This window comes from Musa acuminata, chromosome BXJ1-11 (assembly GCF_036884655.1).
Source record: "Musa acuminata AAA Group cultivar baxijiao chromosome BXJ1-11, Cavendish_Baxijiao_AAA, whole genome shotgun sequence".
Classification (NCBI taxonomy): domain Eukaryota; kingdom Viridiplantae; phylum Streptophyta; class Magnoliopsida; order Zingiberales; family Musaceae; genus Musa; species Musa acuminata.
The window spans coordinates 8206091-8230498 of record NC_088337.1 but is presented as its reverse complement, the minus strand read 5'-3'; the positions used below and the strand labels follow the sequence as shown (position 1 = coordinate 8230498).

General features: G+C 42.6%; 1 protein-coding gene and 1 long non-coding RNA gene across 6 annotated transcripts; both read left to right on the top strand.

Annotated features, from left to right (window-relative positions):
- Window positions 1–6516: 6516 nt before the first annotated feature.
- LOC103971165 (uncharacterized) lies at window positions 6517–7981 on the top strand. 2 transcript variants are annotated; one of them, XM_065089705.1, is made up of 3 exons: window positions 6517–6813; window positions 7020–7311; window positions 7565–7981. In XM_065089705.1, exons 1-3 carry the CDS (start codon window positions 6700–6702, stop codon window positions 7594–7596), a joined length of 438 nt encoding a protein of 145 aa, XP_064945777.1. In that variant the 5' UTR covers window positions 6517–6699; the 3' UTR covers window positions 7597–7981. The 2 variants fall into 2 exon arrangements, with proteins under 2 accessions (XP_064945777.1, XP_009383398.3); XM_009385123.3 differs by having other exon boundaries at window positions 6527–6813; window positions 7559–7981.
- Window positions 7982–10507: 2526 nt separating this feature from the next.
- On the top strand, window positions 10508–23144 carry LOC135597150 (uncharacterized). Of its 4 annotated transcripts, XR_010481132.1 has the most exons (10): window positions 10508–11004; window positions 11091–11148; window positions 18396–18445; window positions 19761–19798; window positions 19933–20033; window positions 20199–20279; window positions 20767–20835; window positions 21232–21351; window positions 22378–22491; window positions 22799–23144. It is a non-coding gene; the product is annotated as an uncharacterized LOC135597150 (long non-coding RNA). The 4 variants fall into 4 exon arrangements; XR_010481131.1 differs by lacking the exon at window positions 18396–18445 and having other exon boundaries at window positions 22804–23144; XR_010481130.1 differs by lacking the exon at window positions 18396–18445.
- Window positions 23145–24408: the final 1264 nt, after the last annotated feature.

The window sequence follows — 24408 nt, the reverse complement described above, 5'->3', positions numbered from 1 at the left end:
CCGTTGGGGCTTTTATGAAGAAGGTGGAGCAAGTTTTATTGGGACATGCCAAGGTGGAGATTTATTAGTTTGGCAAGTCCCACATAGTCCCACATCGGGAAAATCAGGCTTATTATCTCCTATTGGAACTATAAATAAGGGTCTGGGTTTTGAAGTCAGATGCACCACAAGAAAAACCTAAGTGTTTGCTTTGGGTTTAAGTCCACACTCGATTAAATAGTTTAGGCTTATAGTTTGAGTTTTTCTTGTTTAATATATTCGGATGTTTTATGGCATAGAAACATCTTCCTAAGGCATTTGTAATAGTCCCTCTTTTATAGTAGTGATTTGCTCCTCTTTCGTCCGTAGATGTAGGTCAATTGACCGAACCACGTAAATCTAGTGTTCTTATCATTTTTATTATTTCTGTTTTATTGTCTTTGTTGGGTTACCAAAATTACCCTTTGGTAAATTTCCTAGGGCTAGCTCTAACAGGCTTCAACCTCCGACGGCACGAGGCAGCACAGGAGGGGTTGAGAGAATGCCCTTCGGTACAATCTTCCGCTGATGATGCAGTACCATGCTTGAGCTCACCTCAACCGTCTTGCAGCCGCGGGATCGTCGGGTTCTTTACCACCCGCCTTGTAGCGGAGGATCTCTTCTATCCAATTTGGAGGTAGATTTGTTTCGGCGACCTCGTGAGTCGGTATAGTCGGGACCGCCACGGACTTAGTGGCCAGGACGACTCAAGGGTGCGGGTGGAGGCTGATTTGGCTAGCGCATCGGCCCGCTCGTTCTGCGCCCGAGGTATTTTGGTAACTGAAAAGTGGTCAAAACAATGGTGAGCCATTTTACCTCCATTAGGTAATATATCATCGTGGGGTTTCGGGCTTCACAGCTCCCATTGATGTGCCCTATTACTAGTTGGGAGTCACTGAAGACTTCAAGGTCGCCCACATGTAACTCCAGAGCGAGACGCAGACCGTGGAGTAGTGCCTCGTACTCAGCTTCGTTGTTGGTGGCCCGGAACTTTAATTGGAGAGATCTTTTATAGGCCTCTCCCGACTGACCTCTGAGGACGAAACCGACCCCGGCTCCCTCAGAAGTGGAAGAGCCATCTACGTGCAACGTCCATGTGCCCCGGCCACTTTGCCGCCCTATAGCCTAGTCCTCAGGCGTCAGCTCGGAAATGAAATCGGCTAGCACCTGAGCTTTAACGGCGGTCCTGGGGGAGTACTGGATGTCGAATTCGTTGAGCTTGACCGACAACCGCAGCATGCGACCCGATGTGTTGAAGTTGGATAGGGTTTGCAGTAGCAGTTGGTCGGTGACTATTCTAATTGTATGAGCTTGGAAGTAGGGCCACAACTTCCGGGCTGTCAGGACCAGGGCAAGAGCCAGCCTTTCGATCGGGGGGTAGCGTATTTCGGGCCCTCCGAGGACGTGGCTAATGTAATGCACCGGCTGTTGCATCGGTGGTACCTCCCGAACTAGCACTGAATTGATGGCTTGTGGCGAGGCCACCAGGTAGAGGCCGAGGGTCTCGCCTGGTTCAGGCGAGGTGAGCCGGGGCAAGCGGACGAGGCATTCCTTCAACTTCTCGAAGGCCTCCTCGCATTCCGGGGTCCATGTGAAGTTGTCGGCCCATCAAAGAACTCAGAAAAAAGGGAGGCTCTTATCGCCTGAATGCGATACGAACCTGCTGAGCGCTGCCAGCCTCCCGGCAAGTCGCTGTACTTCTTTGGCTGAGCGGGGGGAGTGCATCTCAGTAATGGCATGAACTTTCTCTGGGTTGGCGTCAATTCCCTGTCGATGAATGATGAAGCCAAGGAAATTCCCCGAGTTGACCTCGAAGACGCACTTTGTTGGGTTCAGATGCAAGTTGAACTGTCTGAGGGTTTGGAATGTTTCCGCTAGGTTATCCAAATGTGTCCCTACGACCTTACTTTTTACAATCATGTCATCTATGTACACCTCCATGTTTCTCCCGAGCTGGTATTTGAAAAGCTTGTCGACCATCCTTTGGTAGGTCGCGCCGGCGTTCTTCAGGCCAAAAGGCATTACTTTGTAACAATATGCCCCTCGGTTGGTGATGAAGGCAGTATCTTTCTGGTCTTGGGTCGCCATCCGGATTTGGTTGTAGCCGGAGAACGCGTCCAAGAACGTAAGGCGTTCATGACCGGCGATGGCGTCAACCAACTGGTCTATCCTGGGGAGTGGATAGCAGTCCTTGGGGCATGCTCGTTTGAGATCGGTATAATCAATACACATTCTCCAACTTCCATTAGGCTTTCTGACGAGGACTACATTAGATAACCACCAAGGGTACTTAACCTCGACGATGAACCTGGCCTTTATGAGGCGATCGACCTCGTCTCGAATCACCCTCTGCCGGTCGGGGGTGAACCTTCAAAGCTTTTGCCTTACCGACCGCACCCTGGGGTCGACGTTGAGTCAGTGTTGCACCACCTCCGAGTCGATCCCAGGCATCTCCTCAAGGGACCACCCAAATAGGTCAGCGTTCTCCCTTAGGAAATCGACAAGGTGGAGTTGGTTCGCTTCGGGGAGCGCAATCTCAACTCTAACGGTCTGGTCGGGTTTGCCCTGTTTCAAGGGCACCTCGATAAGCTACTCCTGGGGCTCTAGCATCATTTGTGGTACAGGTGCCTCACGGGGGTCGAGAACCGGGGTTGGGCGAGGCTTTGGCGGGAGAGCCACTACGATGAGGTAGCATCACCTCGACTCCCTTGGGTCACTCTAAGCCTCCCCAATCCCTACCGAGGTTAGGAACATGATGGTTCTGTGATAAGTAGAGACCACCGCCTGGATCCTGTTGAGGGTCGGGCGGCCGAGGATGACATTGTAGGCCGATGGTAGGTCGACCACCATGAAGGTGGTCATTATTGTTTTCATCCTCGGTTCCTCCCCGAGGGTGATGGGGAGCATTGTGGTTTTGAGCGGGGAGATGGAATCTACGGTGAACCCTGTAAGAGTTGATGTCATAGGGGTAAGATTTTCCTGGGTCAAACCGAGCCTCCCAAAGGCATCGAAGTAGAGGACGTCGGCAGAACTCCCCGTATCAACCATCACCCTCTTGACTTGGGCATTGGCGATTTGGACGGAGATCACCAGAGCGTCGTCATGGTGGGAGCGCTCGACCTCTCCAGCTCCAAAGGTAATTGTAGGCTTGTGCTCAGGCCAAGGACGCTTCTCCACTGTACTATGTGCGTAGGCCTTTCTTGCTGTCATGCTAGTGCCGTCGGCTACCGGCCCACTAGAGATGACGTCGATCTGTCTCTCGGGGGGCCCTCTAGGGTGCGGAGTTGCCTCCTGGGACTTGAGATAGCATGCAAGGTGGCCTCTCTGGATTAGTGCTTCTATTTGGTTCTAGGGGTCATGGCAGTCCTCCATGTCGTGGCCGTGGTCCCAGTGGAACCTACAGTATTTAGATTGGTCTCTGTGGGCAGCCTTCATAGGGCGAGGCTACTGCAAGATGCCCATCTCTTTAATCTGGACGAAGATCTCGGTGCGGGATGCGTTTAGGAGGAGAGGTGGTGGTCTTGGGAGCAGTAGCTCTTGTCGGTTAGGCCCCCGGCGAGGAGGCATCGGGACCACCGAGGCCATTCCTCGAGACAACTCCATCCGCGACTTCTTGCCTTTCGTGCGCCTCCCTGCCACCAAAGCCTTGGCGGCAACATGCTGGTTGGCGCGTTGAAGCATCTCAGAAATGGTCGCTGGCGGCTTCTCGATCAGCGACCAAAAGAACCTTGAAGGTTTGAGACCCATCAGAAGGCCTGCAAGATTAGAGAAGGGTGAGCATCCGGAAAACCTCGGATCTCGGTGGCGAACCATGCCACGAACTGAGAGAGCGACTCGTCCTCGCGTTGAGATAGTGCGAGCAAAGTGGCTATAGAGGGCCTAGGCCACGCGTTGGAGAGGAAACTTTGCTCAAATTCCTGAGCCAGCTGGTCGAAGGACGAGACTGAAGCTTAGCGCAGCCGGCTAAACCAGGTCCGTGCCGGGCCGCACAAAGTGGTCGGAAATGCTCGGCACATCAACGCATTGGAGGTGCCGTAAAGGGCCATCTGGGCCCGAAATACAAAGACATGCTCCATGGGATCGGAGCCTCCATCGTATGTTTCCAATGTTGGGAACCGAAGTTGAGGGGTACCGGCTTGTCTTGTACTTCCTGGGTAAAGGGGGACCCACCCGAAGTGCCCTCGCTGGGCTCACTATGCGACCTTCGAAGCTCGCGCTGGAACGCATCCAGGCGCTGATTGACCCAGGACAACTAGGCTCTAAGTGAGTCGTCCGCCGAGTCAGATGATATAGTGTCAGGCTCCAAATGAGATGGGGTGGCTCGACAAGGTGCGAGCGTGTCCTGCTTGGGAGGACCCCTCGGGTCCATTGCCCGCCTAGAGGCTCCCCCAACCCCGAGCTGTTCCCCGTTCGGGGGTTGCCGGGTCAGATCGGTCTGGGGCGTCAGGGGCCGCCCGATTTGGGGGATGATCAGGGCGAGTGTATGCATCATGCCTGCCATGGTCTATACTTGCTTGGTTAGGCTAAGGAACGCCTCGGGCGTCACGGTCGGGCCCCCCGGGGCGAGCCCCGGGGGCGACAGTCCCGGGTCGTTGAACAGGCATCAGTATCGATCAAGCATTGAAGCCGGAATCCTACCGTCCGCAGGGGCGGAGAGGGCTTGTCCTTTGGCTCAGCGGAAGGGAGCTCGATCAGGAGCTCCCTCTCGGGGCGCGTTCCCGCCAGTTGTTTCTGCGACATGGGCCCTCCTTCTAGCACCAATCTATTGAGAAACAAAGGTACCATGACTGATGAGTCAGCACGGTTAGGCCCACGTGCCGACGTCGGGAACTTCTGGGGGGAATGCGAGGGTTGTCTTTCTAAGGTCCGTCGACCCCGACCTCCGTTTGTGGGAAGAGGTGTCCGCTCGTCCCCAGGATAGATGGCGACCTTTCTCACCACGCGAGCTCCTCTTTGGAACGGGAGACGAGACTAGCACCGGTCGGATCCGAGCCACTGGGTCGCCCTCCTCTGCGTATTGGGAGACAACTTCGAGGTGAAGGCGCCTGCGGCTTGATGACGACCACCTCCCTGTAAAAAGGCCTTCGTCGGGTGTGTCTTGACTTTGGCCCCTTCGACGAGCAAGTTAGATTAATTTTTATTCCCTTTTTTTGTCTCCCATTTTCCTGGATCAGGTCGGGGGTATTTATACCTGCGTGCGGGAATTGGTCGGGCCCTTGTCCGGCATGGCCGTTAACTTTGGGGGTCGAACAATAGCTCTGACGAGATGACATCTTTGGGGGTGTTTGAGTGGCATCAGACGATACTGCTATAACAGTAGACAACACCGCCCCCAGCTCTTGGGGTGGTCAGGCGACACAGTCATACCGTTGGAACTTGACGTAGCATGCACCCCGTGCTTTTGGAGGCGTACGGTGTCGCATTGGTCTGCAACGTATGTCGGTGGTTCACGTAGGGCCAAAATGCACCCTATCAACTAGCATAACCTATTTTTTGATATTTTGGCTAATTTATTTATGTGCAAGTGTTTCTTTTGAAAGATTTCATTTTCTGGTCATATCACATGATGCTGCTCTTGCTAATTGCAATTGTAAGTTTGGACTGAATTAGATTTTCAATGACTTGAATGTTCTGGTGATAGCCAATTGTAAGTCTATTCGATTCTCGTGTGAGAAGGAAGCCATATATATATATATATATATATATATATATATATATATGTATATATATATATATATGTATATATATATATATGTATATATATATATATATGTATATATATATATATGTATATATATATATATATGTATATATATATATATATGTATATATATATATATATGTATATATATATATATGTATATGTATATATATATATGTATATATATATATATGTATATGTATATATATATATGTATATGTATATATATATATGTATGTATATATATATATGTATGTATATATATATATATATGTATGTATGTATATATATATATATATGTATGTATGTATATATATATATATATGTATGTATGTATGTATATATATATATATATATATATATATATATATATATGTATGTATATATGTATGTATGTATATATGTATGTATATATATATGTATGTATATATATATACATACATATATATATATACATACATACATATATATATATATATACATACATACATATAGATACATTTAACGTTGGTGTTACATTTAATAGCACAGCATGTCAGATATAGATACTAAGGTTAAAACAAAAAACTACTGTCTCATGGGTTGTTTAAAGGGCAAAAATATGTTCACTTGATATTTTGGACCCTACTTGGCGAGCTGGACCGCGTTTCCGTTCCTACCACTGTCCTACACTTTCAATCCGCTGTTAAAGCATATATATATATATATATATATATATGGAGAGAGAAAGGAAGTGCCGTGCTTCATCAACGACGCCTCTGCTTCTTTTTTATGTCTTCTCTCCTGGGGAAGGGAGCAGAAGCTTTTTATCTTTATATTCGTTTTGGGGAAGGGAGAACCGCAGCACCGGACTCCATTTTGTCCCCTTCATTGTCTCCTGGGTATCGTGGCCCACTAAAACTGCAAGGACACCTACAAAAAGGGTCCTGGGAATAATACATACATACGAAACGGCACCGACCCGAGGGGCTGTCTCAGGCATGGCAGGAGAGGAAGGGGTGACCCTAGAAAGCTTGCGGAAGAAGATGGCAGACTTCGCAAGGGAGAGGGACTGGGACCAATTCCACAGCCCCAGAAACCTCCTGCTAGCCCTGGTACTCCTTCCTCCACTCCCCTCCCCCCCCCTTCACGATCTTCTCTTTCATGTCCTTTTTTGCCCTATGCTTCCTTCCCTTGTGCATGCCTGTGCTGGGAGGAACGAGACGACGACCTTCTAAAACCGACTCTTTCTTCGTCCCTAGCGATTCTTTTTTGTGCTTTAACCCCAGATCCGTGCCTGCTGTTGTGTTTACTTCTTTAGGTGGGAGAGGTCGGGGAGCTGTCCGAGATCTTCCAGTGGAAAGGTGAGGTGCCCAAAGGGTTGCTTGACTGGAAGGAGGATGAGAAGGAACATCTTGGGGAGGAGCTCTCTGATGTCCTGCTCTACCTCGTGAGGCTATCGGACATCTGCGGTGTGGACCTGGGACGGGCTGCCCTCAGGAAGCTGGAGCTCAATGCTCTCAAGTACCCCGTCCATTTATGCAAGGGCTCTTCGAGGAAGCACACCCACTACTCCCAAGCAAATGAGGACTCCGACACTTCAGCTCCTGAGGGTATCTGATCCCTCTACTTCTCTAGGTTTTGACTTGGTCTTGTATAGGCTTCTTTCTTGGGTGAACAGAAAAGAAGAAGCGAAGGCTTGTTTTGATACCATGTTCCTCTTTTTTGTTGCATGGCCACCACCTCGGTTGGTGTGGCCATTGCTGCTGCAGAGGGCAGCAGCACTATGCGGGCAAGATATAGTTAAATGCAATGCTGTTTCCTTATCCCTTGTGGTGAGTCTTTTTATGATGTGTGCAGGTGCAGGTGCAGGTGCAGGTGCCGGCTCCTCTTGGTGAAGTTTAGTGTGGTTGTGCACTCCATCTCTGTCCTCATCGCTGGGTTGCTGTAAAGTTGGGTCGGTGAGATAGATGGGTGATTCAATCAAGGACATGAGCTAAAGGTTTCTTGCAGTCACATAGTACCAAGTGTAGAGGACTCCTGTCTGTTGCCAATCTAGTAAGTTTCTTGTGATCTATTGGAAGAATGATTTGGTAATTGCCTGTGCATAGTTCTGTGAACTGGTGAGAGGGCCCAGTGTCTGGTTGTTGCTTGGCACGAAAGGCTACTTTTTAGTTGAATTTGACTTGGCTGCATCCATGGTTGTCCAACCCACTGGATTTACTTGGGAATTTGTGATCTTGATCTATACTTTATTGTTGGATCTTTATCTTCTCTTATTTATTCTTCTCGACCCTTCATTTGTTGTGTGAATTGAAACTTTGATTCCTCCTCAGCCATCAAAACTATTGATGGTGGGCGACTAGTAATGTCTCAACCTTTGCTCTTAATCATGTTGATTGAGATTAAATCTTTGGATGGATCAATTCTCTTCATGCACATATGGTCTATATATTGGTACAAAACACATCCTTCTTTTGACATCCAGTAATTATTGCCTGCTAATGAACTTGCCCTTTTTATTATCTTTGCTCTTTCAACTTCCTAATCTCAGCTAATTTTGGTTAAAAATATGTGTCAGAAAGAGAAAAAAAAAGATTAAAAGCCTGGATCATAAAAGATTTTTATTAAGGCAACAAGTTCCAGAACTATATTTTTTATTATTATTAGGTCTATGTTAGCTGAAAATTGCAGGTTATTGGTAATCTTTTCAATGTCACATCCCTGCAATATGCCATATGTGATTTCTGCTGAAGTTTAGCTATGGAAATCATCATTATTCTTAAAACAACAAATGTGGTTCAAATCTGCAACATCAACTTTTGCTAGTTAGTATATCTTAGGTACAACGATTAAGCAAAGTTGACTAGGAGCTCAAGAGAAATCCATGATTAAAACTAATTTAGGTAGATCTGTATGTGATAATAAAGAATGTAGTCAACTTAAATTTTCTTATCATATTGTTGATTGCAGATATGTTCCTTTCTTGTTCTCTTTTCTAAGACATTTATAATTTCTTTGTGCTGCAAATGGAATCAGGGCTTCATGTTCAATTTGAATAATGCACATCCAGCCACAGTAAAATGATTAACACTTGAGCATAAACTTTGCTCCATGAAAGTACTGTTTGTTAGCAATTTCAGAATCAGGAGCATTCTACATTAGGCTGTTGAAATCTATAACAAGAGGGATTAAGCCATAAAGCCAAATAGCAAGCTTGTCAATGTTAGTTTGGAGGTTGGAGGTTGATTCACGTGATTGAGTTAATCCGATCCGCCACACTCTGATGGTTTTCATATCTCAAGAATCAGATGTTCATTTGTGCCATGAAACCATGCATCTTTTGTGTCATGTTACAGATGGCTCCGCCCTGCCTGAGGCTGATCGACACCATCAATAGCGGTAGTATATTTGTCATGTTTGAACTAAGTTGTACTCATTTGACACTACATTGTATCTTCTCATTCTCGGTTGTTTGGGATAAAAAGATATTCTAGGTTGATGAGAAAAGAATATTTTATTAAGCTCGGTTATGAGAGTAAAGTATATGACAAATGAAGTGTATAAAACTTTCTTTTATTTCGATATTAAAAGTGTATAAAGATTTAAATTAACTTATAAACATCGGATGATTATGTTATTATTAATTTGAGCTTAAATATTTTGAGTAAATGATTCTGGTTCAATAAATTTAATGAATCAATGTTTTTGCATTTGAAGTCAGAGATTACATGATGAGAAGTTATTATTGGGTTAAACCTCAAATGCACAATTGATAGTGTAGTTGATCTAGCCATCAATAATATCTTCTTTTGAATCTTCAACAATCAATCGGTTTGACTTTGCAAAATTTCTTATGCATAGGGTGTTAAAATTTTTTTTTTTTTATGTTCAGATGAAAATAAAATCATTAAATTAAAATAAAATATATATTGCAATAATTATATTGACCATATCATAATGTGAAATTTGTTGTTGCATGATCTTAGCATCTTCAACCTCGATATAAATATTACTTAGGGAATTTGTCATATACGATGAAGTCACTTTTTTTATCTTCTTCTATCAAGAGATTTTCACTTTTATTTTGATGTATCTTGATTATTTTACATATACACTCTCCTAATTTATTTGGATATACATCTATTTCCTAAATATCTTGTAAGATAAATTAGATTCCTCTTCCTATTTAGTTCTAGAGATTCATGAAACAATATTTTCATTTGTTTTCGCTGGAGAGATTTCAATACTCGAAAATCTTTTTCTCTGTTACGATTAATTTTTTTTTAATCGGAGAGACTCAAAGATCTCTATCATTTATCACATATTCAAACTTATCCAAGATTATTTTTTTTATCTATAATTTTTTTTATCAAATTTAGATAATAATGAGGTTTCAAAAAATTAAAAAAATCATCATCCATATCTTCTTTAATATGTTCTTCGGAAGGTGATTAAATTTTTAATCCACTAATCATTCTGTATAACTTATTATTTATTGATAAAAATAGACTCGTTGATGTCATAATCAATTCTTCGTGACACCGAGCTCTCCTTGGTTTCTCTCGTTTCTCAACTTTTTCTTTTACGTTTCTTTCTCTACTCATATCTCATATTTTCCGTTTCTTAATTCTCAAGAATCTTAAAACGTTTCTTATTTAATTAATCTTCTATTTAATTATAAAGTTTATGTAATCGTACTAATCAAATTCGCTATTTATTTATTCTTTTAAATTAAAAAAATGTTTTCATCATTTATTTATATTCATCGGTTATGCTGATTCATTAAAGCCGATTTGGAAGCTTTTTGCACATTTGGGGCGATTTAGTACTTCCGGATAGATTCTGAAAGGACGAGTCGTCTCAGGTAAAGGCCCCATAAAATGGAGCTTTTCTGGGTAAATCCGGTGGGTGCTTCTTCACGACGGAGCTGGCGATCGAAAGTGCGGCCTATGGAAATTGGAGGACCATTGTTCTTCAAGCTGGCGATCAGCTTGTGGTGGTCTCTGATGTGCACACGAAGTGTTTGGCTGGTATGGATTTCCGTCAACCTTCATCGGAGTTCTTGGTCCAGAAGGACCGAGTTCTGATCCTTCCTGCTTTGGCGGCGTTGATGCTTGTTTGGATGGAGTTTCCGCCGTGGGTTCAAGAAGGCCAAACGAGAAGCCACTTCAAGATTCCTACTCAACGCCAACGGGTAAGGATCCCGTTGATTCCGTTCCTATTCGGAGGATGTTTCAGGGGCTTTCTTTCTTGGTCAAGGGTTCCCATTGCTGAATTCCAAGACTCAAATTGTGGTTCCTCAGGTACAATTTCTTGCTCTTGGAAGAAGATAGTGATTGAGAATTGGGAAATTTTTGTTGGTTTTAAGGTTGTCTTGTATGGTGAATAGGGCAAATGAAGATCCATTCTAGTTGTCGTGGAGAAGGAATGCGTTGCTCGTATTAACAGTATGCCCCGCCCATAAAACTTTGGTTTATGTATTATTTTTTTCATATGGCTTGTGTTGTATGTATTATTTTTTTCAAAAAAAGAAATTAGCCTTTACTAATTATAACAAAAAAATACAAGTTCGTCCACATCACAACAAACCGAAAAATCTAATTTTGGAGGGCAAGTGTCTCTCCATATGTAAGTGCTGCATGTAGGTTTGAAAAAATCCACTTGTATCTTGGTTGAGATTGGTGCATCCTCAAGATTTTATAAATTAAATTCATTAATAAATGAAAATTGAGTAGAAAAAATAACTCATTTTTCCTAATAGACTCTAGTTTCTTTAAAATTTTTCGTAACATGTCAAATCAACAGAATCTTTGTATTGTTACATGATCAAAAACATTCTGATGATTCTGATAAAAACAGAATCTTTGTATCTAGTTATGAGCAACATGATTTTGTATGGTTGAATGGTGAAATGTTTGATCTTTAATAATTATTGGAGGTATGCTAGTGGAGAATCTAATTATTCTGATGAAGGTTTTACTTAATGGTCGGAGCCAGTGTGCCAGCCGGCCTGTCACGGACAAATTTCTAAACAAGGTGTTTGATGTAATGCTTATATCTGTCCGTATCTATTGGCATGTTCATGCCTTGTACAACATGTAAAGGGGCGGGCGAAGGCTTAATAGTCCCATTTTAGTTGGGTTGGTGGCCTCTTTAGGCTTGTAAATAAAGGTTGTGTCATGTAGACACGTGCGAGAGCTTTTCGGTCTGTAATGGACCATTTTACCCTTTGTTGTGCCACTGTTCAGAGCTTGTAAAGTCTGTTTGTAATTTGCTTTGTCTATGAAGTGTTTTTCGGACATGTTTGCTTGTGGATCCCGTTTGAGGCGTTCTCTTTAACCCGTTCTCTCTTTTGTTGGTCCTAAGGGACAATGGGAGGCTTCGGGGAGGCTGACCTTTGCGGACGGACGCGCAAGGGTGCCGCACGACTTAGGCAAAACCAGCTAAGTCCGTGTCATATGGTATCAGAGCGGGACAAGCACTCATAGAAACACTTGACATGCAAACGTGGGGGACCTAGCGGGGCTGCGTTGAGGGCAGTCAGCAACGCGCGATCGTTTGAGGGAAAACGGGCATGGAGATGTAGGGAAAAGAGTCGCTCAGAGGAGCGGGCATCTGAAATTGGCATTTAGAGGAATGGCCAACCCTTCGCGCAAGAGGCACCACGAGAACAGGCAAGCTTGGAAGAATTTGGAGCGCACAAAGGTTGGGATGGCTGAGTTTGAGCTACGGCTCAACGTTGACAACTATACTTGATGGTGCTCTAGGCAAGCGAGGCGCTTGGCAAGAATGAGACCATGCAAGGTGGAATGAGTTGCGCAACGACCAAAAGAGTTATGCAAAGCTCACAGAGGTGAGGGGAATTGCTAACTCGAAGAATTTGGTACTCATGCATGGGCTTGTATGCGGACGACGGAATGTTCGTGGCCATCCCAAGGCGACCGAGACTCGGCACCATGGATCATTGAAACTTTCTCTTCGGCATGCGAAGGATACGTCCGGAGGAGGCTGAAGTGTGCAACGAGTTCAGCATGTTGCTAGGCCTGGAGGGGTGCAGCGGTGGCTGTATTGACGTGGAGGCGCAATCTAGCAAGTGCGTTTGCAAGAGGCAGAACAATGCACAGTTTGTTCAGCAGATCGGAGTAGTCCAAGGGGATGGTGGTCTCCGAAACGAAGAGAGATGTTGCTCCAACGGGACAGTTATCCAGGAGGGATAAGTCTCGGCACTCCAGAGGGAGAATCATGTGAGACGGACTTCACATGTTGAGGAGGAGTACATCACAAACAACAACTCCACGAAGCTCAATGGACTGAGTAAGCGGCGAGGAGTCGTCGCATGATCTCGCTTGAGAGAATGCATTGGTGGATGCATTGCGAGATTAAGTGGGGGAGCAATCCAAAGCAACTCAAATGGAGGCACACTTGGAGTCGATATGGAGATCGGACTCAAGGGAGGGCTGACCCGTGGAATGGTGGGCACGAGGGCCACCATCGACTCAATGCAAAAAACGAGGAGCGGAGCAACTTGGGTGTAACTTGGCGAAGTACCCAAGCCGCATGAAGGGAGCCAGCATAGAAGTTGGAACATGGAGCAGAGGCACAGTGCTTTCCCTAGACAGAGGTCAAGGACATGAACTCTTGCAGAGACAGGAGTAGAATCATGCTGTTCCATGGGTCCTTCATTCTGACAGAGCGGACTCATCTTGCATGGTGCCAAAGACGAAGGGAGCTTCGGGGCACATGCACCTTATCTCGGAGGAGCATTTGATGGAGGAACTAAGGCGACTCAATTTGCGAAGGCGAAGTTGGGTTCAGAAGGCCTTAGCACGGGGCAAGAGGACGCGGAGGCGGGTACTCTTGAAGAATATGCCACAGTGTTGCCATTCAAGTTGCCATGAGGGAAGCGGTGCGCAGCGGAAATTGTGCTGGTTGGGGCAGAGGCCCAGGATCCAGACAATGGTGCACTAATTGCAGCGAAGTCGGGGGACTTCGGGAGCTACTAGGCGACGGACTGTCCTAGAGTGGTGCTTCATCTAGGTGTGACCCAAGAGTGGGTGGATGAAGGTCGATTGCCAAAGGAGCGAACAAAATCGAAGGTGGAGGAGACCCTGCGATGTATTGGCAGAGGCCACACATGGAGGGTTCACAATTCGAGTTTATTCCACAAGGATCAGAATGCAATGGAGATGTCACCAGGAGGTGACATGGTGCAGCGGATCGTGGTGGAACAGTTCGTGGCAATGCGACACACACGACACAGTCCCGGGAGGGACTAGATCATATGGAGGTATGATCGGGAGCTACTGGGAGCTCCGCTTTGGTGAACAACACGACGGCAAGAAGGGCTATGGATTCAAGGAGTGAAGGCCATGGTACCGCAGAGGCGGGTCTTCCGGGCGTGCACCGAATTTTGCATCGGATGAAAACCTTGGTCATCAGCATATGGGGGCTGGGTTCCACCAAGGGAAAAGTTCGAATGCAAGTACCAGTGAGTCCCATGAGAGGGACTTGATCATGCAGAGGTATGATCGAAGCAGCTGGAGAGTTGGACTGCTCCAGAGCTCATATTCGCTTAAGGGAGCCCGACAAGTCAGAGGACAAGGTCGAGTAAGCGAACGTTGCTACCAAGGAAGCTAAGGAGAACAGAATCGGTGCAAACCCTACAATGTGATGGCAGAGGCCATGCATGGGAGTTGTAGTCTATCTTTCCATCGACCAAACAGACTGCTTGGAGAACACAGAGGTGTTGAAGCAGGAGGTCGAAAGGGGCGAGGAAGCGACGACAAGTCCAGAGGGACTTAGCTACCCAAAATCAAGCAATCAGTGAGAATGGAGGTGGACTCAGAGGAGTGTCACGAAGGCATATCTACTGATTGTGAAGAAAAGGGATGTAGATGCGAGGTGACGGATAGTAGGGCCATGGGCATGGCAGCGCCATGGTACCGCAGAGGCGGAACTTCCGTCAAAGTCATTGATCCCTTGCTCTCACGGAGGGAGAGCGCTTGGTCGTGAAAGGGGCCGAGGAGGTGGAGCATGCAGAGGCAATCTCCAAGTACCGAGACAAGGCTGAAGGGCAGAGGCCAAGAAACTTCGTAAGACCGGTGCCAACAAGTTTCTCATCAAGATAGCCGTAAGTGAAGGACTTCGGGTCATGCAAGAGTGCACGACCAAGGAACGAAGCAAGCAGTACGTGGTGCTGTACCTTTGCTACTCAGTGGAGTAGGCGGCAGGGTTGATGGAGAAGACGGTACAATCCCAGAGGCGACCTCATCTATCAGAGAATTACTCCAAGTTGGGGTGAAAACTTCCTGCATTCCAGAAGTTCAATGGCATTGAGAAGGTGAATCACAGTAGCTAACTCAACGCAAGGAGTGCAAACACTTCAAGTGCTTCAGAAGTGTGAGCAAAGAGCAGGCGAAGGCCAGTAACCAGCTCGATGCATGAAGTACAACCTCGAGGAGGCGGGCGAAGTCAAGTAACCTTTGCCTTCTCAACTCTTAAGAGAATGGGCGAAACCGAGTACCCCAGTTCTCTTATCTATCCAGCAGAGGAGCTCTGCACAAGTTCAAAGACCCTTCGAAGATAATGGAAGACAATAGTTGTCAAATCCTCACCAACGGTGATCAGTGCTACTGAGAGTAGATTGTCCGCTTCATTTCCCAACGAAATGCCAATCGAAAGCGGAAGTGATGCGAACCTACTTGGATGTGACAACTAACTGAAAGAAGAGTCAATGAGCAGATTTTGTGGAGGAAGGACCCAAAACTTCAGAAGTTTGTGAGGCGATGCTCGTTAAAGCTCCAACAAGCATCCACCCAGTTCAAGCAGCATGTGGAAATTTTGAGAAACTGGCGCAGTAAGAATGGTCTTTTCCTTCATTTGGTGGATCCGTAGGAATCAACGAGGATCAATACAACTCAGCCAACCCCACACCAGAGTCAGAGTCATTGGCGAGTTGAAGCAGCATGGCGGATCAAAGGTTCGACTACTCAGAAACAGCAGCGGAGAGCAGTTGGGAACCAGGAGGCGCATTGCAGCTGGAGCAGAAGATTGAAGACTCAGCAAAGGCGAAGAGTTGCAGTGTTCACAAAGGCTTCGACGAGGACGTCGAAGGGATAAGTGGGGGAGAATGTCACGGACAAATTTCTAAACAAGGTGTTTGATGTAATGCTTATATCTGTCCGTGTCTATTGGCATGTTCATGCCTTGTACAACATGTAAAGGGGCGGCCGAAGGCTTAATAGTCCCATTTTAGTTGGGTTGGTGGCCTCTTTAGGCTTGTAAATAAAGGTTGTGTCATGTAGACACGTGCGAGAGCTTTTCGGTCTGTAATGGACCATTTTACCCTTTGTTGTGCCACTGTTCAGAGCTTGTAAAGTCTGTTTGTAATTTGCTTTGTCTATGAAGTGTTTTTCGGACATGTTTGCTTGTGGATCCCGTTTGAGGCGTTCTCTTTAACCCGTTCTCTCTTTTGTTGGTCCTAAGGGACAATGGGAGGCTTCGGGGAGGCTGACCTTTGCGGACGGACGCGCAAGGGTGCCGCACGACTTAGGCAAAACCAGCTAAGTCCGTGTCAGGCCGGTGTACCAACACACGGTACATCGTTGTGTATCGATGTTTTGATGAGAAAGAAAAAGAGGTTGAAGAGGAAGGTCCGGTGGAGGAATAGAGGAGGAAGAAGGAGAAAGGAAGAAGAAGAAAGAAAAGGAGAAGAAGTGCAACGATACCTGGGAAGCAGTAGCATCACAGCGGCGAAGAGGCAATGCTGCTGCTGCATCGCAACAGTGAAGCAGTGAAGAAAAAGCGCTGCTGCAGCATCATGGCGGCGAACTGGCAAAGAGGCAGTGCCGCTGCAACATCGCAATGCGAATCAGCAAAGAGGTAGCGTCGCTGCAGCTATGAAGCGGCAAAGAGGCAGATTTACTGCTGCATCATAGCGGCGAAGAGGCTGTGTCGTGGCTTCGTACGCGAGAAGAGCCCTAATATGCCTTTTGTTTAAACACTGAAATGGACTAGGGCCCACCATTTTTTATTTTTTTTTATTATTTCAATGCAGACCGCACGAAACAGGATGGTCCGCGTATCAGTCCATGCCTCTGATCGGTACATACCACCCAAACCATACCATTTTGGGCGGTACAACAATCCCTGATTCTGATTATGATACTACGTTTGCAACTTTTAATGGTAATGTGCCATGAGAAATTAACCATAAACTTTTGTATGTATTATTAAGTGAAGTTCTTCACAAGAAAATTTTCAAATAAAAGAGTCACTTAAAGATGCTTAAACTATAAATGACATTTAATATGATATTATATAAAACATAGCAACGATTTCAATAGGCGCTCGGGCGCTCGCCTAGGCGCTCAGGCGAGGCGAGGCATCGCCTGAGCGCCTCGCTTCATGTCCAGGCGCCTCGCTTCAAAGAGGCGTCGCTTGGGCGCTCTTCCGAGCCCAGGCACCGGGTGCTTCGAGCGAGCGCCCGAGTTAATCCAGGCGACCGAACCAATGTTTTACGTTTGGTTCGGTCTCTGGAAAACATTGGTTCGGTCTTTGGTGCTTTAGTTGGTTCAATCAAACCAACTAAAGCACCGATATCAGCCTCCGAGCATCCCTCTTGTGACTTCCCCAACCCTAACCCTGTTCGCAATTTTGCCACTGACATTTCCTCTCTACTATCGCTGCCTCTCTCCACTGTCGTTGTCCCTCTTCGCTGTCGCTGTTCTCCGCTGCCGTTGCCACTATTGTTGCTGTCGCTGCTCGTCGTCGTTGCCATCGCTGCCACTTTCGCCGCTCCCGCTCCTGCAGCCACTGCTCACTGCTGCTTCTCTCAGTCAGCAGCCTCAGTCTTACTCTAACACTACTCCCTCGCTACCGTTGCTGCTACCGCTGCTTGCTGCTACCGCTACCACTACCGCTGCCGCTGCCACTATCGCTGCTCGCCATTATCGTCGCTCCTGCTCCCACTATCGATCCTGCTCCCACTTCCGCTATTGTTACTCCTACTCCCTCTTCTCACATCGACTCGATAGTATATTGTTAACAATATATTAACAATATACTGTTAACTGTATACTAGTAACAATATTTATTTATTTATTAGATTAATAATATATTATTTTAATTTTAATACTGCTTTTTTTATTTATTTGAAATTATTGTTATTGTTTTGAATTTTGAGATTTTTTGTTAATGTGATATTGTGATTCTGTAAGATTTTTAATTTAATATCATATTTTTATTTAAATAATTATATTAATTAATTATATTATATATTTTTATATTTTAGTGTCTCGCTTCACTCGGGCGAGCGCCTAGCACCCCGAGTGTTTTTGTACCTTGGTACCTTTTGGCACCGAGCACTTTTTAAATCACTGAAACATAATAATTATTGAATTAGTCAATTGTGATTAATAAGAAATACATTTTTAGGAAATAAATGATTGACAATAAATGGTTAGATTGTCAAAAAAATGTTATCATTATATGTGAAATTTATTGGATGAAGTTTTAAAATTGAAGGTTACTTGGACCAAATGTTAAAGTGATTTTTCCAGTCTAAATGCTAGATTCAAAACTTTTTTTTTTGCTTGAAAGCGTGTGGATAATTATAAAAGTGACATGATATCATAGCTACGACACCTAGTTTCTTTATATGGACCAATATATGATTCTCCTTTTTTGTATTCAGGCCCTTTCAAGTTAGAGCCCGAATTGGTTCACTCCAATGGACAACCAAAAGTAAAGAAAAATCCCTACTCATGGACTAAGTTGCTAAATCTAATTTTTGCAGATGAATTATTATGATTGTACATGTTTTTTTTTTTTTGTTACATTGTAGCAAATTGTTTGTTTGTTTTAGTGATTGACTAGGATGTATTATGTTATATTGTTATAGAAAATCAAAGTTAATCTTATAATTTATAAAAAATTCCATACCACACTGACTATCCTTGTGATGAAGTCAAAATCATTACTTTCAAAGTTTAACTCGATGTCAATCCAAGAACTGTTAGGTAACAAGTTCACAAGTGCCCTTTATGGAACTTTTTTTTTTCCAGGAAAAAAAAAACTATATTAGCTTTTCAAAAGTCTACAAAACGACCTATTAAGGACATTACAAAAAGTGGATGTGAAATTGCTCCTTCCAAAACATGTCGGTTTTCATATTCCATAAACAACAGCCCAATTGGCTGCTTGATTGCATTACCTAAAGCAGCGAATGCAAGAAAAGCTTCCCAGTTGACCCTTTAATCATTGTATATCTTTGATAAAACTCTCTATCTCCTATAACTCCTAAGGAGGAGATTCCTCATTGGCAAGGTAATTAATTATGATTTGAGAATGTAGCTCCAAAATTACATTTCGAAAGACATTAATTCATATATTTCTTAGTCACAAACCAAAGCTTCTTTGATGATTCTTTTTATTATTAACTTTATGTTAGATCACTTTTGTCTAATTAGTGCATTTTTAAATTGATTTGCATAAGAAATCATGAAGCTTTTTTTCCTTACGAAAGTATTTTTTCTTGGCAATATGATCCCCAACATCACTTGAACTTAGAAGAAATTTGCAGGTATCTAGCATTATTGTTATGGATTCTCCAGCAGGAACAGGATACTCTTATGCTGACACAACTGACTACACTACAAATGATACTCGGACAGTTTCAGATTTATATGAATTTGTAATAAAGTTTTGGAAAGTGATGGTTATCATCTTTTCACACCCAATAATCTTTGTTATTTTACCAACATAAAATGGATGTTTGTAGTGGTTTTCCGAGTATCCCGAATTCCTTCCAAATCCCTTTTATTTGGCTGGTTGCTCATATAGTGGAGTTTTAGTACCAGTGTTAGCTCAAGAGGTAGTGAAAAGTGTGCCCACAAAACAGATCTATCACATGAAATACATAAATATAGGTGATCGACATGATTATCCAACCAGTGGATAAAACTGTTCTTTTATTGCTTTGTATGCATGATCAAGGTCTCAAATTTCAATTTTCTTTCCTTGTCTTTCTTTTGATGTGCTGCATTGATCTATATTTCAGGTATTGAATCTGATAAAGGCCCGAAGCTAAATTTCAAGGTTAAATTTGATACTAACTGTTGTCGTTAATATTGGTTGTGATATCCAATGCTAAATGAAGTTCTTAGTGTTTTTACTAACAATGTAGTTGGCCTGAAGCTTAAGTTCTTTATTTCTCTTACAAAATATCTCAGGGCTACTCATTAGGCAATGCAGCAATGAATCTGGATATTGAAAGCAGTTCAAGGTTCCATTTGCGCATAGGATGGGACTAATACCAGATGAACAATACGAGGTCTCCACCTTGTCATGCATAACTCCTCTTTGCTACTGAAAAATAGTTCCATTCAGTGACTCCAATATTAAATGTGCTCGTAATGTGAAGAAAAGCATATGGGGAATTGATACGCTTATGTCATACATGGATCAACTAGATCTTTATTCTTCTGAATTGTTTCAGGATTTGGTTAACTCATGTGAAGGGAAATATTTTGGCAACAGTAACCATGATTGCTTGAGGAACTTGGAAAATTTTCAATGGGTAAGACAAATTTTGGTCTTGTTTGATTTGTCCTATCCGGTAATAATACTACTTTTGACTACAGCATATTAAAGATATAAATAAAGACCACATTTTTGCTTGCCGTGTCATTTTACCATGGGAAACAACATGGTAGCCTATAAATATGACTCCTTCAGAACGTATGAGAGCATCCATGGCGAGACTCAATATAGTCCTTATTGCCATGTTAGTAATTTCTTTAACACTTTTATGTGGTTATATGATGTCTGGTAATTTTCTCATGTTGAAAGTTTATATACTTCCTTAGGATGGCTGACATAACTAAATTGCATGTACGTAACAAATGTTAAAAGAACAAATTTGAATTATACAAATAGCAGTTGATATCAAAACTATGCTGAACAAAGAAAATATTTGTGAAGACTTCCGGTGATATGCAATTGAATTTGGTGTTTACAATGGTCCTTTGGAAAACCTGATTTTTTGTTGCTTTGTTCTTAAATAGGAGTATGAAATGGCCCCAAAAAGACTTCTTGACTTGGAAACTTCAAGGCAGATTCTACATGCTATGCCAGTAAGAGCTATATTCATGCTATGATGTATGCAATTTTACTTCTATTATTATTTATATATCATTGATATATTTGAGAAATTTACCTTTTTCGAGAGTCATTGGTAAAATTTCATTGTCCCATATTTCATTTATTTGATAACACCTAATGATAGATTATCACAAACATGATGAAACTCTTGACCAAATCAATGCTTATGATGCCGAACTTGTGGAGACATTATGTCCATTTTTCAGTTTTGGACTTCTTTAGAAACTTTATTCTTCAACTCATTGCAAGATTACAGTTACCTTGATTGTCAGTATTGATATATGTACCTCTCCTAGTAAAATTTTTGGTTAATTTTATGGATATGCTTACTATAGCTTGCTCTCATATAATACCTTTTAGTTTTTCAGGCTGAAGTTTCTGGACCTTAGATAAGGTGCACCAAACAAATAAACTTTGAGAGTCATCTTGGACTTGACACCTTATCATTTGAATCTGACAAAGAAAGGTTATAGAGCGTTCATCTATTGGTATGGTTTCTATTCATGTCGGACAGCTCCTCTCCTTATTTAGTCATCTCCCTTCTTAAAATTTTATGCCATAATAAACTTTGTATCTCCCAGTTTCTTTTAATATGGTTGTGTAGTCATACACAGTTATGATAATATTAGAGCTCTATACATGCCATTCCCTCATGTTGTTTCACTCTCCAAATTGATCATCAACCTTCATGTTATTATCCACCATCAACCGTCTCATTTGAATCTGACAAAGAAAGGTTATAGAGCCTTCATCTATGGGTATGGTTTCTATTCATGTTGGACAGCTCCCCTCCTTATTTAGTCATCTCCCTGCTTTCTTAAATTTTATGCCATAATAAACTTTGTATCTGCCATTTTCTTTTTATATGGTTGTGTAGTCTAACACGGTTATGATAATATTGGAGCTCTATACATGCCATTCCCTCGTCATGTTGTTTTCTTTCCAAATTGATCATCAACCTTCATGTTATTATCCACCATCCCAATGTCTGTCTTTTCCTTTATATCTTTCATTGGCCTCTCCCTTTGTCATCCTGACCTAAGTTCTTTGTTGCCCGTGAAACGAAAGTATGAATATTTGTTTACAGGTTCATTGCAACTTTTTCAATCTTTTAGACTCGTGTAGATGTAAATATTATAGGAATTCGGAATTACCTTAAACAAATAATTATGAAAATTATTCAAATCTATTTATTATATTCACTGAGTACTTGAAAACAAATAACGAACATGAGAAATTTATATTAATTAAATATGAACAAATCAATTAGGTATAGCCTTTTTTTAATGGTAATGCCAGCAAACTTCACACCAATATATATATATATATATATATGTATATATGTTGAAATATCATTATTTGAATACAGCTAGAACTCCATCTTAGTGGTTCAATTTATGTGTATCTTTGGAAGATATTGGATAAGAAATTAACACAAATGTACGACACAAGCATCTATCACAGTTTAACTTTCTAAGCCCGAGTAATGTAAGAGGCTGTGTTTGTTTTCTTAGTGGGGATCATGACATGGTGCTCCCATATACTGCAACACTCCAGTGGATCTGAGCGTTGAATTATTCTGTGATTGCAAAATGGCATCCGTGGCTTGTTGACGACCAGATAGAGGGGTATGTCTTCCTACCGTCTGACGAGCGTCATGCTATTGTTTCTTATTAAAATTTTGCATATTGTTAACAACTGGACAAGTAATTGCTTATCCCTGAGTTCAAACCTTTTTGTTTCGCAAATTTCGTCCATGTAATTCAACTTCCTCCTCAACATGAATGCAATCCGTACGAACATAATATACTATTACTCTACAGTCAATGTAACATATTAGTCTTTGTGGCTACAAGACATTTGCACTTTAAAAAAGCTTTCAAAATGATATTATGTTCATTTAACAGCATCCTTTAATATGTCCATGTTTCTTAGCATAGGGAGCTGGACATACTGTGGCCGAGTACATGCCACGTGAGGCGTTGGCTGCCTATCAGAGGTGGATCGATGGTGCTGACTCTCTGTAACAGTTTGCTTTGGGAACGAACATGAGATTTTGCTAGCAAATATCTTGAAGTACCTTTTCAAGGCAGATGGACTAACTGTCGTGATCAACAGGATTTTGTGTCTTTAAATTTGACTAGAATTGCAGTAACTCTTGTGGGAGCTATCATATATCAGATCGAATTAGCTCCATCGTAAAACAAGTTGGGTTACTTTATTTTCTTTTGTGAAGGTTATTATTATTATTTTGCTGAATAAAATCGTGTGATTGAAGTTATATTGCTTTTAAACAATAATGTAGAACTCCAAGAAACCATAACAAGATTGATTTGTAATTTTTTAACTAACTCTTTAGTACAAAGATTATAAAAATGGGAAATATTCTGGTTTTATTGTGTGTTCGAAGTTATTCTGGTTTTAATTTTTTAACTAACAATTTTAGATTTGTGGAAAACAATCATCCTCTTTAATTTTTTTTTAAAATATAAAGTTAATTTTAGGGACTAAAGCTAATTTTAGGGACTTTTGAGCCTCCACTATTATTTTTAGGAGGGTGATTATTTACTTTTTGTGTAAGCTTGTTTCATAATAGAGGAACACGAATACTCGAGTACTAACTATCCGAGCTACTTGTCATGTAGAGAAATTTTGAATTGAGTTTAAAACTTTTATTAGCCTATCATTTTTATTGACCCGGCTCAAAATATCGTGAATCGAGTTACGATCTATTCGAACTTTAAATCAATCAACCAATTTAATTCAACCCTAGTTAAGTCAACCCACGACCTCCTTCCTCGTTCGCATTCTTTCTCCTTACATCTTTTTCAACATTGAAGGAGAAGAAAGAAATATCGTTGATATCTATATTAATACGACATGACCCTGTTCCGTATGTAAGGAGTCATATGGGATAGAGCAAGGTTTCTCAACTTTGTTTCTATACAAAAACCAAGGTTAAAAAGGGTTTCCTGAGCTGATCCCTCTTATGCTCAAGTTAGTACTTGATTGCACATTTTCTCCTCATCTCCTCTTTAATCTAGAGCTAAGGATGTATTTTTATACTAACTTCAAGGGGGAGACATCTTGTAAAGATCCTATAGAGAAGGCAATTTGTAATTAACTCGAACTGACTTTTGATCTTCCTAAAATATTCCTATGAATATTTCTCAAGGGAGCCAGTTCGTAACCAACCCGAACTATTTTCTAATCTTTTGAGAATATCTCTACGAATATTTCATAGGGAGTTGGTTCTACTTGAATAGCCTTATGAACTTTTGAGAATATTCCTATGAATATTCTATAGGGGGAGTCATTTCATAACTAACTTGAACCGTCTTCTTATTTTTCTATGAATATTCCATGAATATTCTGCATAGGAGGTAGCTTGGCAACTCCGCAACTCGATAACTTGGTAATTGACTCGAGTTGCCTTTTGGTCTTTGATCTTTATGGATAGGAGGGTGTTGGCTTGATATAGCATTGACATGATGAATGATGGCTGGCTAATTTTATATTCCCTATCTTTTGTTCCCACCGAAAGC

Excerpts from the sequence above, each read along its gene's own strand:
- LOC103971165 (XM_009385123.3), top strand. The coding sequence starts at position 6,700 with ATGGCAGGAGAGGAAGGGGTGACCCTAGAAAGCTTGCGGAAGAAGATG. Across the intron at positions 6,814-7,019 it reads GAAACCTCCTGCTAGCCCTG|GTGGGAGAGGTCGGGGAGCT; the intron begins GTACTCCTTCCT and ends TTACTTCTTTAG. Across the intron at positions 7,312-7,558 it reads CGACACTTCAGCTCCTGAGG|GTGCAGGTGCAGGTGCAGGT; the intron begins GTATCTGATCCC and ends TGATGTGTGCAG.